This window comes from Aptenodytes patagonicus, chromosome 7 (genome assembly GCF_965638725.1).
Source record: "Aptenodytes patagonicus chromosome 7, bAptPat1.pri.cur, whole genome shotgun sequence".
In the NCBI taxonomy this organism is placed as follows: Eukaryota; Metazoa; Chordata; class Aves; order Sphenisciformes; family Spheniscidae; genus Aptenodytes; species Aptenodytes patagonicus.
Genome location: NC_134955.1, coordinates 33,798,551 through 33,816,711, shown reverse-complemented (window position 1 = coordinate 33,816,711; position 18,161 = coordinate 33,798,551). Strand labels below are relative to the sequence as shown.

General features: G+C 45.5%; 1 protein-coding gene across 3 annotated transcripts in view; it reads left to right on the top strand.

The window, feature by feature from the left end:
- SMOC1 (SPARC related modular calcium binding 1) overlaps positions 1-18,161 on the top strand; it is a 142,704-nt gene that overhangs the window by 104,793 nt on the left and 19,750 nt on the right. For all 3 annotated transcript variants that reach the window (XM_076344788.1, XM_076344787.1, XM_076344789.1), the window contains 3 exons: positions 11,607-11,799; positions 12,689-12,771; positions 16,400-16,505. In XM_076344788.1, coding sequence (XP_076200903.1) covers positions 11,607-11,799; positions 12,689-12,771; positions 16,400-16,505 — 382 coding nt within the window. The remainder of the gene's footprint in view (positions 1-11,606; positions 11,800-12,688; positions 12,772-16,399; positions 16,506-18,161) is intronic.

Genomic DNA, 18,161 nt, shown 5'->3' with positions numbered 1-18,161 from the left:
GAAAACTTACTAATTCCATTACATTTTCACAGCAAATCTTTATGCTGTTCTCTGCTGAGTTTCTGCTTCCTTGCAAGGCAAAATGTGATGTTTCTCCCTTACTCTCTATCCCTCCTTTCCCTCCGGCTCCATCTGTGGTTCAACCACCTCTCTTGACTGCTGCTTGGGAGGCCTCCGTCTGTTCCTCCCTCCTGGAAGTTCTGGGAAGGTACGATATATGTGATGCCCAAGTATGATTCTCCCATGGTCTCAGTGTGACAGGTGTGGTGAAGAAGGGAGTATGTAGGGGAGAGCAGAAGCAGGGAGAATGGAAGAATCTAGGACCGGGACCCTTCCCAGACAGCCAGCAAACAAAGTCATAAATAACATGCCATTGGGGACCAGTTAATCTGCTCTATGAAAAGGTGCGAAGTATACAAATGGGAAAAATAACATTGTATAATAGTCGGCATGCAACCATAGGTGTTAAACCATATGCAGCTAGGCAAATAAATGAAGCTCCCCCTGAGTGCTGTGTGATAAATCATTCCCAAAGAATTCGGTCACTCCCCCCTCCTTATCCCCCAAAGAAAGAAAATAAATTACTCTAGACATGGAGTTATAACTGCTACTCTACAGCTGCCGGTTAAGGCGAGTGGACAGGGAGCGGTAGGAGAGGGGCAAAGATATAAGAAGCTGGGGTAAAAGGGGAAAAAAAACAATGCTGCATTTAAAACCACTAAGGATTTGGAGGGGAAAGGAAAAATAAGCTCCAGCACCAGACATTACCTGGACCTACAGGGACAAACGGAGAGTGGAGAGGTCACCTTTATGGAGTTTGGTTTGCTTTTTAGCAGAAGCTGGTTCATATCGGAGGGGATGCAGTGATTCGATGAAGTAATTCCTTAGCAGCAACATGCTCCTTGCTGTATGTAATAGCAGCATTCAGCACAGGCTTGTATGTGGATCTGCACTTCGGACATCCATTTGAACATGTTGATGCCTGCAGATGGACTACACGTATTAACTCACCTTCCTGTCTCTCTTGAAGGGTTCCTGTCAACTTCACAAGAAAGATAACACTTCTGAGGTGCCACAAATAAGGAGGAGCCGTTTCAAAGTAACGGCTTGACCTGTGCTCCTGGATTCCCTCTGGAAAAGGTTTAGACCTAGGTGTCTCCTGAAACCAAAAGCCCTGGTGGGGCTTGCAACTGATTTGCAAGGAGACAACTGAAGAAAAAAAGGGTTCAGTGGTATACAGATCAGTGTATCCTTAAGAGTGTCTTCTGCCCCCAGTATTGTCCAAGGAGGCCATGGATATCACTTAGTAGAGCACAAGGCTGTGAGGAAGCAGAGCTGCATTCCAGAACTGCTGGAAAACCCTACCCCTCCCATGAAGGCTTCCTTCTTCTGGTGCCAGGCTTAGGGTGAAGAGGTTCTCCGCTTTGGTGGGTCTTGGAGATGGATTGAGTAGATAAGAAGGGAAATGTGTGAGGTCCTGCAGGAATATCAGTAGGGCTTGTGGAGCAGCAGCATGGGACATTTGAGGAAGATGTCACAGAATCATTTAGGTTGGAAAAGACCCTTAAGATCATAGAGTCCAACCATAAGCCTAGCACTGCCAAGTCTACCACTAAACCATGTCCCTAAACACCACATCTACACATCTTTTAAATATCTCCAGGGACGGTGACTCAACCACTTCCCTGGGCAGCCTGTTCCAATGCTTGATAACCCTTTCAGTGAAGAAATTTTTCCTAATATCCAATCTAAGCTTCCCTTGGTGCAACTTGAGGCTGTTTCTTCTTGTCCTATCGCTTGTTACTTGGGAAAAGAGACCAACACCTGCCTCTCTACAACCTCCTTGTATGTCGACTGTGTTCTCTTTACTTTCAAATTGATGTCAACAGACCTGTGAGCTGTGTTGCAAGAGTCCTGTGTATGTTGGGGGGGGCAGGGAGGGACATGAGTAAAAGCTGCCATCCTCGTGTTCCCTTTCTCTTCGTGGTCATCTCATTTTTGCATTTTTCCAGACCACCAAAGAAAGTGGTCAGTGGGAACCAGTGAGTATGTTTTGTGGTACAGTTCAGGGGTGGCTTAACTGCATGCTTTTCAGGCTGTTGAAATGGTGTGTAAGTAGCTGGAAAGACCTCTTGGTAGAAGGTCCCAAGGGTTGTCTCTGAAGAGTCAGGAAAGAAGGCTGGGCAGAGAACCCACCTTCAGAGCCAGGCAAAGAGATGGGAGTATGTTTAAAAAGTAAGGCAGCATTCAATCTCCTGGAACACGTGAGGGAGGAAGGTGTGTTAAACTGGCTACCCTCACTCTGGGTGAATGGAATGGCTTTTCTCAGGTTTCACCTGTTATAATGCAGGGAGGTCTGTGATCCTATTGGTGTCATCAGTCTCCCACCTCATCTTAGGCTCATTGAACAGGCTCCAACAGCACAAAGTTGCAGCTTCTCTCTGGAGCTGGGACCCCCAGAATGCATGGGATCCCACAGCTGGAGGGACTGTTGCCTGTGTAAGGCTGCAATTCAGAGAAATCCTACTGGGAAGAACACTAACCTCAGCTATAGTATCACTCTGTAGTCCTTCCCTTGCCTTTCAACCCAGAGCATGGAAGAGGACTGCCTCCATCTCATGACACTGATGAAGTGGGAGCAGTTTCTCTGTCCCATGGCTGATGTCTGAATCCTATATGTTACGTCATTGAACTACCAAAGCCTGAACATTTTGCCCAGAGACAGCTGGCTCAAGCTAAATGTCCAAGAGTGAGTGCTAGCACTCCTGTCGGAGGCAATTCCCTCTGCCTCCTTGTAAAGTGCTAAATGCTACAGGAAAAAGCTGATCCGTCATCACACGAAGACTCATCACACTATAAACCTGTCTCTTCCCCCCCCTTTCACTCACCAGCAGTAGCATAAAAAAAGAATGTTACTGTAGTTAGGAAGATCAGTCTGAAATACTCTTTACCTGCCTGTGACAGCTTTCAAAAGCTTTCTATTTGGTGTTCTGTAATTATACACTTACAATACTGTAAAAATAGTGTGCTCGTATACTCCAGCCAGCAGAGGTAGGCAAGTTCTCCAACAATTGCTGTGCTAGTTGTTCCAAGCACTATTAAAAACAGGTGTGGAAGTGAAAATAGTTTCCCAATAATGTTGAGGCTCCAGTGGAAACACCTATGGCTTCTCATTTTATTGAATAGCATTCCTCAGTGTGGAAAGAGTGGAAGTGAGAAAGGAGTGTAGGGAAAACGAATGAATGTGTTCAAAGACAGGTGGCTTATCTCAAAGCTAGGTATGCCACAAGCTAACAATGCTTAGAAACTATGTGAAATGGAAAAGAGAAGTTAGGGAAGAAAAAACACAGACTCTGGGTAGCTTCCTCTCAAAATCACAAGGGCAGTGTCTAAGGTTGAAAGCTTTTCTAGTGCTGAGGAATTGTCCTGATGTAAAGAACTGAAGAGGGTTGCATTTTGGTGCCAAACTTTCTCTGCTCAGACTGCAGAAACTGTTGTCGTTGTGAAGGTACTGCACAGCTACAGCTGTCATACAGAATATGGAAGCCAGGTGCATTAGGAAGATCAGACCCCAAAATCTGGAAACTTAAACCAGATCAAATATCTTCAAGATTTTAGGCTGTGTTTGCAAAGAGGTTGCCTCAGTCATCTAGGATCTGCTGGAGCTTCTCAGTCTGTGTGAGGAGAGTGGAAAAGACCTGAACAGGTCGCATAGTTTTTTTCCTTCCTGTTTTAACTAAGGGTCATATCCAGTTAACAGCAGCTCTGACGTGTGTAACCTGTTCCTAATGCAGCGAAAGGAATCCCACTGCCTCTTCCAATGAGTGAACAGTTAATCACCAGGGCTTTTTTTATATCAGACCTAAATCTCCTTTCTCCAAGTAAGCTGACTGCTACTTGAACTACCCATGGGGAAGAAAAAAAAATGATCTATGACCATCTTTTTTTATATAACAGCTTTTATGTCTCAGAAGACTGAATGTCATCCCTAGACTAAACAAATGGAATTCTTTCAGCCTTTTCTCATAGCTCAAGTTTCCTAAACCTCTGCCTGTTCCCTTTGCTGTCTCCTGCACTCTTGCCAAATGGTCCACCTCTCCCTCAAATTGCAGTGCCCGGAGCTGGACACAGGGCTGATCTAAATGCTTACCAGTCCTTAGTGCCTGTTTCTTATGTGAGGCCTCTGTCACTACATCCCCCAGCTGGATTTACCTGTTTTGACTTTGTTGTTGTTGTTTACAATGTCATGAAGTTGCAGACTTTTTTGTGGTCTACCTAAGCTCCTGATAATTTTTTTCTAAGTCTTGCTGTCTCACCAGTAATTTCCTCTCCATGCACTAGATTTCTTCTTGCTGGTTGTTATGGTTTGTACTTCTAAGTTGTGATCACGCTGATTTAAAACCATTTATCAAGATGACTTTGAATTCTTTCCTGAATTTCAGTTTGTAAATTGGATGCTATGTTCCACTAGCCAAATTGGTCATTTAATTTGATACAAGACAAGTCTCACGATGGCTTTCAATGTTGAAGAATTGTTTCACAGAGAACTTTTGAGATCTCTCCTCTTGAAGCATGTTTTTCTTAACCTGCAGTGTTAGGCAACTATCTCACAGTAATTGTATGTAGTTTACGTTTCCCTCATGTGCTTATGAGAATGACACAACTTACAATATACTCTAATGAACCAGAATTTAATCAGAGCTCCATCTAATGCATTGTGTATGAACATGCAAATATTTGTATTTTTTGCTAGGATGATGTACTGTAGCCATAAAAAAGTGTATTGTTCTCTTTCTGCCATCTTTCAGCTAGTCTGGCTACAGCTCTAGGAGGGCTAGGACTGTGTGACTGACTGCTTGAGAGATGGGGTGGTAGAAAGAGTCCAAGCCCTGCCTGAAAGACAGTTGAGTTAGAATTGCATGGACAGGTAGCTTTCAACTGGCAGGTTTCAAGATGCACAGGCGTGGAGCTTTATTCCTGTGTGGTTTGGAAACCCTGTGGAGCAGACTCCTTTCCTAGCTGGGCAGCACCCAATGCCCACAGGTTCTGCAAAGCAAGCACAAGTTGTGCATCAAAAATTCCCTCGGCAAGTTCACTCTAATTGCTGCGACAGTGCTTCCTTCAGCCATTCCTCCTTATTTCAAGCTAGAGGGTAGATATTGAATAGGCTTCTCATCATGAACACTGGGCAGGAGTACAGTGCAGCTTTATCGCTATGAGCAGAAGGAAGACGGCAGGGGAAGGATGTGTTCCTGGATAGCTGAAGTTTAATGAGCCACTTGGAACAATGCATTTTTTAAAATTATAAGCCACCTGTTAAACCTTTGCATTGTACTTGTTCAGCACTGGACGTGTGGTAATCTCTGCTTCCTCTGTAGCCTATGCCTTGAAAAATGAAATTGAGTGAGTACCAAGGTAAAGCAAGGATTGCTCAACTGGTACAGTCTGGGAGCACCTGCAAGGTTTCTTTTTCTCTTTACCTTTACATTAGCCAGAATACTCTGGAAGGACCACGGTCCCAGACAGAAGAGGGTGGAGTGGGTAGCAGTGCTGATGACTAACAGAGGTGCGGAGAGATTTATGCTATCCCCATGAGCCATATTTGCTCAGCTGTTATTGTGCTCCTAGTCAACACAGAAAGGGTTGTTTCTCTCCTTCCACCCACAGCCCTGCTCGGGGGACAGGCAGCTAGTGCCTATTCACCACATTGCTTTGCTAGTCCTGCCAGCCCTTGTGCATGTGCATACCCAAGGCTTTTCAAATTCTCTTTCCCCTCCGAGGTGGAAGGTATGCAGATTTGGGCTGCTGATATAACCTGTGCCGAACTTTCTCTGTGGAATGAGGCTGCACTTTCTGCCCACAGCTTTTGTAAGCTCCGTACTGGAATGAGACACCTGTTCTCACAGAGCGGACCTGGCTCCTGTTCACATTAGAGCTCCCTTATGCAATGTAAAAGCACCTTTAAGCTGGTGTACATGCTGTGATAAAATAACCAGTTCAAGGCTCCTCTTCTCTGCCAGAGCAGTGTAAAGACAGGCTAAATAAAAATGAGAAATCAACCTTGTTTGAATTAAGCTTCCCTGGGAGACAGGCACTTTCACTGAGAGGAAAACTGAGGCACAAAGACACTTAGTCTTCACTTTTGGGTTGGCACAGGATGTCAATAGGAACTTGGCACTAGATATTCATACCGCTGCCTTTCGTTCTGTGCTGCACTAGTTCCTCATGGAGGGTAAAGCTGGGAGTTGAACAAAAAAAAATTTGGGAGAGGCATGTGTTTGATTTTTTTGAAATGGTATTTTGAAGTCAGGTCCCTGTTGCAGCACTAACAATGGGGATTGGTCAAGAATCCTTCAGTAAAAGACCTTTTCCTCCCCTTCTGATGAATGCTTGTTCATTAAAACTGAAGCTTTTTGTGGGAACTCCATGGGAAAAGTTTCCCCAGTCCAGACAGCATTTCTGGTCAAAAGAAATGAGAGAGGGAAAGAGAAGGAAATCTGCCCTGCCTGGCATAGCCTGTAGCTCTGGGATTAGGCTATTCACATAGATTCATTGGGGCTGGGCAGAAACAGAGGGAGGTTAGACCCTCTCTTTTGCCTGGTTTGGAAGAAGGACTCCTGACTCTCAAGGGTGTAGGGATCTCTCCAAGGTGGTTGGTTTTGGTGTCACAGTCTCTCTCTTCTTTTAATAAGAAAAAAATTGTGTGCAGAAGAGTAATATTAAAAAAAAAAATCTGCTGTGGTTGGACGGCAGATCTTCCTTATGTCCCGCCCTAATCATCCACAGCATCCTCGCAGCCCCCGTGATTGATGCTTGGTCCTTTGGCTCTGATAGCAATGAGAGTTGTTATGCGTCAGGAGAGCAGCTGGGGGAGGCTGCCTTGTCCCCAGAGCAGCGCGTTGGCTGCATCTAGCCCTGCAAGCTGAGCATGAGAACTGTTAAGCACAAGCCTTTGTTTAGATGCTGCTAGACACCCTCTCTTCTCAGCTTTGTAAGGTAAACAAACAGCCCATCTTTTTAATAACCATCTAGTTTATTAGACAGTCAGATGAGTCCCTTACCTCATCCATCACTTTTATTTTTATTGTGCAGGCACTAGATGTATGTTTGAATGTGTGTACTTAAGGGACCAGGAATGAGAGACCTTTTTATGAATCTGTCCATGTATTTCTTAGAAAGCTATTACTAGGGGAAAATTGTTGCATAAATAATGTACAACTGCAGATGTCCAAGCCCTGTTTTCCTGCAATAGCTCGTGGCTTCAGAGACACTACTTTAAAAAATGTTTTAAGGAGTGTTAGAAGCAGTCAAGAGTAAGAAGGAACAAACAGCATTTTAGAGCTGAGCAGTTAAGGTAAAATGGATATTTCTGCCAGTGATTCTCTTCTTTGTGTGTGCACGCATTCCCTATCTTTTTCTGGCTGTCATTGGATTTGTTGTAATCTAGATTTGCTGTCTCCCAAAGGTTTCACTCCCCAGCAACAGCAAGTTGGCAAGTTGTTGCCAGCTTCTTTGTTGATGGTTGTCTTAAGTCAAAGCAGAGATGGCAGAAAACAGGGGAATGTGACAGTGTCTTTAAAAAAAAAAAAAAAAAAGGGGGGGGTACCATATTATTGTTGGTCCTGGGAAGGCTGTTTGTGTCCTACTGACTTGCTGTCTTAAATGTTCTTCTCTCTCTAAATGTTTAGTACAGGGAAAGAACGAAAACTTTTTTTTTTCTTTCTGTGCCTGCAACCGCCATTAACTCAAACAGCGAATAGGCTTTTAAGTACCCTGCGTGTATAATAAATACATGCTTCTTTCTAAGATGACAGCTTAATTTCATAGCTGGCATTAAACCTTCTAGCTTGGCCATAGGCTTTTGCTATCCTCCATAAACCTGGCCTTGGCAACAACAGCAAAGTTTCCAGTAAGCAGTCTGACTGGAACAGGCTGACTTCAGTGTCCTGGAGCTGGGATAGTGTTTGATGGTCCCTTCATTACCCGTGAGACTGTCTTTCAGGGTGACAGTGTATGCAGTTCATGCCAAGTCCCATACTAGGGAAGCTGATGATATGGATTTCCCAGCTGACTTTGCTGGCTGTTGAAATACACCCCAACTGTTAATATTCATGTTTATTTTTTAAGGGAATTAAGTGCTGTTAGAGTGCTAGCCTGGAGGAAAGAGTCTCTCTGGGGGCTAGTGCTAGTTAATACTTTCTTCTGCTTAGTAGACAGATGTCACTGAAGGAACTTTCCACAGGGCTGTTGTCAGAGCCTCCGTTTAGCGTCAATGTGTTTGCTATTCTGATCCCCTCTGGCTCAGGAAAGGTATGGTAGATCTGGAAAGGGTTCCAAGAAGGAACAACTGGGTCAGCTGGGACTCTTCAGCACGTGAAAGAGATGAAGTAGGAATCTGTAAAGCAATGAGAGGCAGGGAGGGAGTGACTGCAAACTGTTCGTTGTTTCCTCCTCCAGAAGAACTAGGGTCAGCAAACAGAACTAGTTGGAGCCAGGTTTAGATCAAACCGAAGGATGTGCTGTGTTCCACACGCAACATGCAGTCAAGCCACAGAACTAGCTGCGGGATGTCATAGTCAATAAAAGTTTATGAGGGGAGACATCGCAAACTGGTGGAAGGGAAAAACCATTGCCACTCGCTAAATACAAACTCTGTCTGTCTCTGCGAGTTTCTGATCCACAACTGGTTGAGGCATGAAATACATGGGGGGAAAAAACCAGTATGTCTGGTTTTTGTTCTTCAGGGTGTAATGGAATGGATGGGACTTTCATAGTGGCTACTTCTAGATGTATGCTAGAAATGAGAAAAATCTGATCTCCCTGCTGTTTCAGTTGTACTGCTATCATTGCTAATGGCAGGCCACTGAACGCTGGTGATGATGGGGGATTTTGCATCATTACATCTATCTGATGTCAACTGAACAAAACCTGTAAGATTTGTTTCACTCAGCCTTTAAACACCCTTCAAACTGAAGTTCTGTATTCTAGTAGTAAATGCCATGTCTATTCAATTCCCACAAATTTCTGTTATATGTGCAGAGAATTTTTTGCCATTTTTATGGCATAGTACAAACGTGTGTGTAAGTTTGTACATTTATTCTGTGTAATTTGCATACCTAACTACAAATGTGTGTAAAATAAGATGCTAACTCATCAAAAGACATTTATTCTTTTTTTCCTTTCTTGATTTCAGTAAAAGTGGCACATTTTTTTGTCCTGACACACAAAAAAAACCCACTTGATTTTTTTCAGAGACATTTTTAGTGCTAGTTTTGCAAGACTCAAAGGACTTGAGAGATCTTAGTTTGACTTCGTGCACTCAGGAAGCTTTGGGGATTTAGATAGAAAAATTCCTGGAATGTAGTTCTCTTCAGCAGAAGTTTTTTTTTCTTTTGCTTTTTTTTTTTCTCTTGCTTATTATATAAAATGATGATAGGGAATTCTGCCCCTGTTTTTGCTTCCCCAAGCTGCATGAATGATCCTCCTCACCTGAAGGCCAAGGTGTGAATTGCTGTCAGCAGACCATGGGCAAGCGGGGCCCCTTGTGATGTAAGTGGTTTGTTAAGGAGCCTGCAGGCCTCTCGCTCAATGACTTCTCTGTCCACGTACAGCTTAGGAACAGTCACGGGGCCTTTTTTTCAGATGTGAAATCTGTCAGCAAAGTGAAGTCAGCTTAAATATCAGCTGAGGCTTGAGCTCCCTTTCAATTTTTGTTGACTTTATCCCCTCCTGCTCCTTCCCGATCAAGTTTCTCTCTGCTTGAGTCAGACTTGCCGACACTTAAAAGTTTTTATTCTGTGGTTCGGTTATGTGGATTTGTGTGTGGCAAGGTTCAGGTGCCCTTCACGTTCCCAGCCTTGACAGTGATCTGAAATGCTGAGGAGAGGGAGACCATTCTGGGTCTCTGAGACTCTTTAGCTGCTACAGTTCAATTAGAAAACAGTGAAAGTGCTTCTGGTACCCAAAGCGTGCTGTACTCACGTGATGCTTTGCAGACCTGCTGGAGTTTTTTGTGTTGACCTGCTGCTACCAAGCTGAGGAATTCTAGTTGTGAATCAGCACCCCTTCTGTTACCCAAATACAGAACAAAAATTACTCTCTGCACCAGAATTTATCACCAAAATATAAGACGTAACTGATGGGGTACAGACAGGCAGGCAAAATACACGGAAACAGTGAGCGTGTGTTAGTTGTGTGCTGAGCCTGTCCTGGGGGCAGGATGCTGAGGTCATGTCATGTCTGCTGGCTGACCATGCAAACATCTGCAGGTTTGGGATGAACCTGTGGGGTCATTGCCTGTCAGTGTTGAAGCATTTTATGTATTGAAAGCTTGAGGGGATTCTTGGCTATGGCAAGGAATTTCAGATGTTGTGGCTTATTTATAAAAAGAAAACAAAAAACAGAATAAACTGCAAGGGAGAGGAAAGCTAGGGAAGGAGAGAACAACTGTTCCTGCTTCTGGTTTTTGTCACACTCCTAAGGATAAAAGTTAGGAGTTATAGTGTTGTCTTTTTTTACCCTAGACTTAGACATGTTTTAAATCCTGTGATCAGCTGCCTTGACTGCTTTCTGTCCTACATGCATGCCTTTTTTCTCTCTGTGATACTTTCAGTGGTTTCCAAAGTTGAAATAATTTCCTACTCCTCAAAGGGCCAGAATATTTGAAGACTTGTAATTGAGAAATTCTGGCTGTTGAGCCAAATAGGTCTTAACATCCCGCGGGTACTTTGTGCATCTCTTCCCCCTTTAATGGCTGGTCCATATAAGAGGCAGCAACCTGGCACCTCTCCATGCATCCATCACTCCTCTGCAGACGGTGGTCAGAGAGGCAGTGTTAGGGCCGAAGGTGCCAGGCTGGCTGCAGAAGCCACTTCTGGGCTTCTTTCTGTTCTTTGGTGCGTGCCACCTGTGTAGTCTGTTCTCTGGTTGACAATGTCTTTAGAAATAACCTTTTCTGTGTAATAAGCTATTAAGGAAGGGTCCTACCTACCCCTCAGTAGGAAGCAATGTTGGGTGCCCTTGTTTTCCAGGTGAGGGCAACGGTGGAGTGTGCTGGAGAGGTGATAGCAGTGTAGGTAGAATGGGTTATCCCATTCTGTTCCCTGCCGAGGTGTGTGCAGGTGCTCTCTGCACTGGATAAGGCAGTGTTAAAACATAACCTTCTACTCCTCTTGGGATTGTGTTGCAGAGATGCTATTGAGAGGGAAGTCTGGAGAAAGAGACGGTGGGGCAGAGCAGGGTGTTTGCCTCCTTTGTTTAACTGGAAAATACAAGTCACAATTTAGGATCTCTCAGTATGTGAAAGCATAATCTGGGAAATGCTTACCCCATGGCTGCGGTAATAGTGAATTACTGTTATCTGATAGCTTTGTTCCAAAACCCAGGTGAACGGGAACAGTTTTTCCTGCTGTTCCTGGCTTGCTGGGCACTTGGCAGTCAACGTCTATAATCCATAATCTTGTTGTGTCACAGCTAAATGTAGGAGGAAGCTCTCAACCCAGAAGTGGTCGAGATGCGAAGGATACCCATACCCTGCTGAGCTGAGGAAGGTGATCTTGATTTGGCTTTTTTTCTTCACCCCCTCCAACCTCCCTCCCGTCTTCCAGAGAAAGTTCACTCCTGTGACCAGGAAAGGCAGAGCGCCCTGGAGGAGGCCAGGCAGAACCCCCGCGAGGGTATCGTCATCCCTGAGTGTGCTCCTGGAGGGCTCTACAAACCAGTGCAATGCCACCAGTCAACTGGGTACTGCTGGTGTGTCCTGGTGGACACGGGGCGCCCCCTGCCTGGTACTTCCACTCGGTAAGAGCTATAGGCCTGGTGAGATGAGATATAAAAAAATACTGTTGCTATATAAGGTAAGTTCCTACTTCTAGAGCGGTCAGCTCTGTACTACCTTCCTTAGAGCTAGCAATACCGTATGTGATGTTCCCTATTGAATGTTACTATGCAGCTCCCTCTCTGTAGGAGCTGGTGCATAGTAACTACTGCTCTTACTTTCCTTTGTGTTAAGTATTCATGCAAAGCAGCCTTTTTTTCTCTGGCTTGCAGCTTTTGGGTGGTAGCAGGAACCAGGGCTGTGCTCAAGAGTACAGATCAGGAGCATGAGCAGTGAAAAGACAAGTGGCTTTGTTGCATTATCCTCTGCTTTATACTTCCATGCTGCAGCCACTTGGATCCTGACCAGTACAGATTTAGAAGACTGCTTGGTTGTGCATTGATAGATTTTAAGCCAGTGATAGATTTTTCTTTAAGTTACTCTGTATCTTAAAACTGCCTGGGGAATCTTTTCTCACTTGGGGTTTGGAAACAAATTGTGGGTCTGGCAAGCTATAAAAACAGGCCAGTAGGAGTTGGGACCTAAACTCTGCTAGATACAGTGATTCTGCAGAGCATGGACAGCTTTGGAAAAAAGCTCAGTCTGTGCCCACAAGAGTTGGAAGAGGGCCTCGTGCTGTTTGTGGTTTTAGGTTGGTAGCTGGTACTGGTCTTCAGAGTACGCTCTTCCTTCTCTCTCCACTTCTGCTGTTGCTGACTGTCCATAAGGAGACAGTTGCTTGAGAATAATATTTCTTCTGGAGGTTTATTGGTTTCCCCTGCAGTAAGCAGATAAGACAGAACCCCGTAGCAACCATCTGATGACACTAAAGCTATATCACATAGTTTAGCATCTGCTGTTCTCCTTTTTCAGCTATGAGACCCCAGTGTGTGAAAGCGATGCCAGATCGAAGAGCACAGAGATTGATGATCCATTCAAGGACAGAGAACTTCCAGGTCAGAGAGGAACAAGATCCTGTCTCTGCCTTCTTCCCTTGTCTCACCTTGGGACTCTTAAGAGGCCAAGAATATTGTTGAGGAGATGGGGGATTTCCCTCACGGTGCATGTTTTACCATGGGTTTTATTCTGTGTTATTTTGGATCACCTCCAGTTTCAGCAGTGAACTGGAAAAGGCTGGGAGTGTCCTGGGGGCCGGTTTATTGCCTGTCTGCCCTTTGAAAACATGTCTGGGATCAGAATTTTCAGGAAAGAAACCTGGATGCCTGGAGGTCCCCTGGGGAAGAACGGGCTCAGCACTGAATTTTTTTCTTCAAAGCCTGGCCAGGACAGGATCCTTTCCATTTAACAGGGCTTTTCAGCAGCTTGGTGCCCTCTAAGCAAGGAAAGAAGACATAGCTGGCAATTGTCAGTGGACCAACTGGCTCCCTGACACTGCACGGACCAGGCAGGGCAGCGTTCCTGGTGCACTAAGGTCCCTTAACTAATGCTGGCTCCTCACTTAGCTGGACTTTATCCCTCATTTTCCGCCTGGGACCCGCTTTATCTCCCATTACTGCTTGTTTTATATTCTGCTATTCCCTCTTAACAGAGTGACAAGCCATAATTTACTGTTTGCCTACCTTTTTTCTGCTAGGAAGATGAACTAGGCATAGGTGTCTGTGCAGATCTTAAAAATGCTATCCTACCTGCCTGTGCTCTGGTTTTTCCTTCCCGCCGCCTTTCTAAGGAGATGAGTGAGGGGCCCTCACTGACAGGTCAGCCATTGCTCTCCTGGGTGGGGGCTGACTGCTTGAAAACAGAAGCTATAGTGGGTCCCTCTCCACCATGAGGGAGTGGTGGAGACCAAGAATTCTGCAGAAAGAGCTGGTAGCTCTGGGTCCACTTCATTTTCTCCTGGCCCTTTCTAGGGCTAGCATAAAGTGAGTTGTCCCTGAGCGGGTAAGCAAAGGAAATGAGATTTGTTCCAGATTTGCCTTCTGTGCCTCCTAATTCTCCTCCTGCTGGCTCCTGACCTCGGGCCCTGTAGCTTTCTGCTTAGGAACTCTGCCCTCAGCAGGGCTCTCTTCTATGCAGCTTCTCATTTTCACAAGTCATGTAGAAATTTCCTATCTGCCTCCCTCTTACATTCAAATGAAATTGGCCAATTGGTTCAAGTATTACTTTGAGGGGTAGGGGGACGGAAACCAGCTAAATGATTGCATTAAGGCTCATTTCCTTAGGAAATCATGCTAAAATAAAATAACCTTACTTCCTTTCTTCCCCATCCCCTTCTTCCCTTGTTTTACTGCCTCTCCCTGCACTTCCCCCTGCCTCTCCAGGACTCCTCTGTGAAAATCCTTTGCTCTTGGGCTTTTTCTTTGAGACTTCATTTCTGATCTCTCAGGAAGACAGAATGGTTTAGTTTCCCTTTTCCCACTGCTTCTGCACTGCAGCTGCAGCTGGACAAGGGGACAGGAACTGCTTGACGCAGAAGAGGACACATGATGCTCTGTAGCTTAGTGGTCTGGTCCCAGCATCAGACTCCAGGAGAGTTCCCCTCTCAGCTCAAGCCACTTTTCTGTGCCTAAGTAAACTTTCAGCTCTGTGCTTGGCTGCATTGGCTGGCACGACGGTTCCTGTCACTGAAAATACCCTTGTCTATGGAGAGACTAGGAGATGGAGGATCTGATCCTGGTTTGTCTGCCTGAGAGATGCTGTGCTGCACAATCTTTTGATGCAGACTTGAGGTTTGTTTGATTAGCTGCTCTTGTATGCAAAAATTCACTGCTGAGCCAGAACAGCAGGGGGTGAGAGAGGATGTTTCTTTTTACTTTTTTCCACTTTTATTTCTTAGCAGAACTGAATTTTAAGAAAAAAACCTGCTTTAATTTGAGACTCATCATTCCATTTGCACTCAGTTCTGTAAGGGGGACTCCTTACCTTATTCCTCTTCTAGAGGTTTGCCCATTCTTCAGACTCTCAGTGCTGCAGGCAGTATGCTCCTTGGCCTGTGTGAAGAGACCCTGCAGAGGCCAAGGTGGGGGAGACATAAGTCCAAATCCTTGCACATCTACACATACCCTTTTCACAAACTGTGTCATGGCTGTGGCCAGAAGAAAGAAAGAAAGAAGGAAGGGAAGTGTTGCTTGCACATAGCAAATGGCAAGCTGCTAATTCCTGCAGACGGTGAGAAGCTGAGGCCCCAGGGAGATGACTTCTAGCAAATGGTTTTTCAGCCTTCTCATTACTGCAACAAAAAGCTCCTTTAAGTGAGTGGTCTACTCTGGCTGCCATAGCAGCTTACCCATTACAATGCTGACATTTTCTGGACCATGTGCCAAACGAGTGCTGAGGGGTGTGCGTGTGTGTAATGCACATAATATGGAGACAGGCAAAGGACTGTTGGTTAGCTATTGCAGAGAACAGAGCTTGTAATACTGCAAAGGAGGGAGTTTTGTCAGATCAATTTGCAAGCTGCTTTCAGCTGTCAAGGGATTACAGTAAGTTTCTGGTGCTCTGTTTGGGGTACACGTGCTTCTCTGCTTGTCCAGGAAGAGCAGAAAGTGTTGACACTGCTATATGTTGCTAGAGGGAGACTGTTTTCTGATGTCTGCTGCCTTAATTAGCTGACTAATTGGTAGTGAATGTTGTTTTTGGGAAAGAGAAGAGGTAAGGGATGTGGTGATGGCTTCTCTGTCACATCAAGAGAAGACAATAGGATGGAAGGTGATGGGTTTTGGACAATGGTTTTGGAGATGGTGGGTTGAAGTTAAGTATGCTTGTTCCTTGGTAGGCTAGAGCAATTGTTACAGTATTAATGTGGTAGTAAATGAAGTATGCTTTTGCTTTTCTAAGAAGCAAGGAAACGGCATAGATCGCCTCATAAAGGTGAGGAGATGGAGAATTTCATCTCAGCTATGTCATAACAGGCTGGCACTGTTAAGGATAGGAGCCTCTCTCAGTCTGTGGTTATGATGGTGGGGAACTAGACAGCCTCAGGGCTAGGTAATGGAAATGGTTACCAAGTTCGTCTTCAGCCTGCTTTGTCCTGCTTAAGCTAGCAGTGACTGGGGGCGATTACCACATGTTGACTTAGACTGACGTATTTCCCATGCAGTGTGATCATGCAAAGAACTGAATTATTGTGGTAGCTGCTGGCAGGCAATGCTCTCTGTACCTGAAGAGGAGAGTGCAAGCAGCAGCGCTCGCTTTGGCCCGTGCTTTGGGAAGCTTTAAGCTGTCAGTTAGGACCTCAGAACAGCCATGTTTACAGAAGAAGATGACCCAGGAGGTAATGAGTTGTTTTGTAAACTTCTCTGCAAGTGTCACCACAGGAACTTCGTCTGCCAGGCGCTTCCAGCACATCCCTGTGGTTATGCTGGTAGGGAACTGGGAGAGGCCATAAAGCTAACCACATGGTCTTCCTGCCAAATATTGTTAGTGACCCTCTGTGTGCCTGGACAAAAGCTGCAGGACAAATTGCCACCCAGAGAAACCCACTGAGGGATTCTTCTGCCTTTCCTTAGGGACTGATGATGGCTGCCACGTTACAAACAAAGGAGGCTCTGGCTGATCCTTGCTGAACTAGGGTAGGAGACCAATCCTGTGTGTTCTTGCATTAAACCTCCTCTTTTCTTTCTGCAGGCTGCCCAGACGGGAAGAAAGTTGAATTTATTACCAGCTTACTTGATGCTCTGACTACCGACATGGTACAGGCTATTAACTCAGCAGCACCTACTGGGGGTGGGAGGTGAGTCCAGAAAGCACTTGGGCTGAACACCACCAAGGTGGCTGTAGAGCTCTGGGTGCCCCAGAGGTGGGGGCGGGAGGGAAAGGTGTTGCTCTGCCCTGATATGGGTTCCTCTGGGTTGCTGGGAGAGGAACTGAGTCTGCATCTTCAGATGCTGCTCTGTCCTGTCATCCTAGCCCTGCTTGCCTCCTCCCGCCCCTCCTCCCTGGCAGCTGCTCCACCATAAAGGTTAGTATAGCCCATTTGAAGTGTGAAATGAGAGCTCAGTGGGAGGAAGTGGCTTGTTCTTTTGTCCCCTGGTGCATGAAAAGACCTAATAAAATGCAAATGGATTGAAGGAGACCGTGTGGCCTAGTGGCTACCACGGGGAGTGAAGAATGCGAACCGAATTCTTGGCAGTACCAGCGCTGTGGTTTTGCTGTGGGGCGGGAGCCAGCCTGCCGATGAGGAGAGGAGCTGTTTTTCATGGCCCTCCCCTCTGATCGGCTGCCTGTTCATCCCTCTTGGAAGGAGCAGCAGGTCAGGCCTGTTGCAAGACGTGGGCAGAAGTCTGCATTTCTGGGGAACTGGAGAAAAGCTGAGGTCTTGTCTCCCCCTTCTGCTTGATAACAGCAAATCCCCTTAGTGCAGCAGCTGCAATGCTGCGGCAGGACAGGCCATTGAGAATGGACTGTGATGGATTTAAAAGTGCTACATTGCCTCAGCTAGGCAAGGCTTCTATGCTTCTGGATTCCCCCAACTATAAAAGCAGTCAGTGCTAGTTTAGCACACAGAGATGCCACAATGAATACTGTGCTCATGTTTATAGGGGTGTAGAGATGAAGGAGGTGCCTCTGTGCATGTGTTACTTCCGTGGGTATTGCTCCAACGTTTTGAGAGTGATGTTGATCCCCTGCTTTCCTCTTCAAAATGTAGAAGGAAGCAGTGCCATCTTTAACTACTCAAGAAAAAAAACTTCCTGGGTGGCACCTTTGTGCCTCTTGGTTTCAGTATGGATTGCTTGTGAACCCATATGGTTTTAACTTTGCATTTGGACCTTACAAATCAGGCCAGTGGCTGAGTGCCTGCACGCTGAATATTCTGTAACCCATCGAATTAGCAGTATACGCCTAGCATGTCCGTATTCATATAAACAGGATGAAAAATGCCCCAAGGATGGGAAATACGTCGTTCTCTCCCAGCCGTAAGCATTTCAATGTCAATTCTGTCTAATTTGCATGGTTCAAATGCAGTGGGTAGGGGTGGCGGGAAGCCCTGGAGAGTATTTGATATTTATTTGGCATCTTTGGCACAGGGACTGAAACCCAGCCAATGTAATCATCACTCTTAAAATAAAGCTTAATATAAACTAATATTGTAAAGACCAGAGATGTATGCCCCAACTGCACTTCTATAAACCAGCAGGCTTGCTTCCTAATGTTCCCCAAGCTTTGTGTATTTCTCAGCCTTCAATAGAGGCCTTTCTGGTAGAATTTTTCACTGCCCAGCTCTTCACACAGTCGTCATGTTGATTTATTTTCAGCTCCAGCGTCAGCAGCCCAGTTGCAAGGGGAAAAAGAAATCTTTTAGCAGGCTGTCCTTTGTAAGGCAAAAGACTGCTACCACCCAAATACTCTGCCTGCCCACAGCCACAATTAAATTCAGGAAACTGCTCTG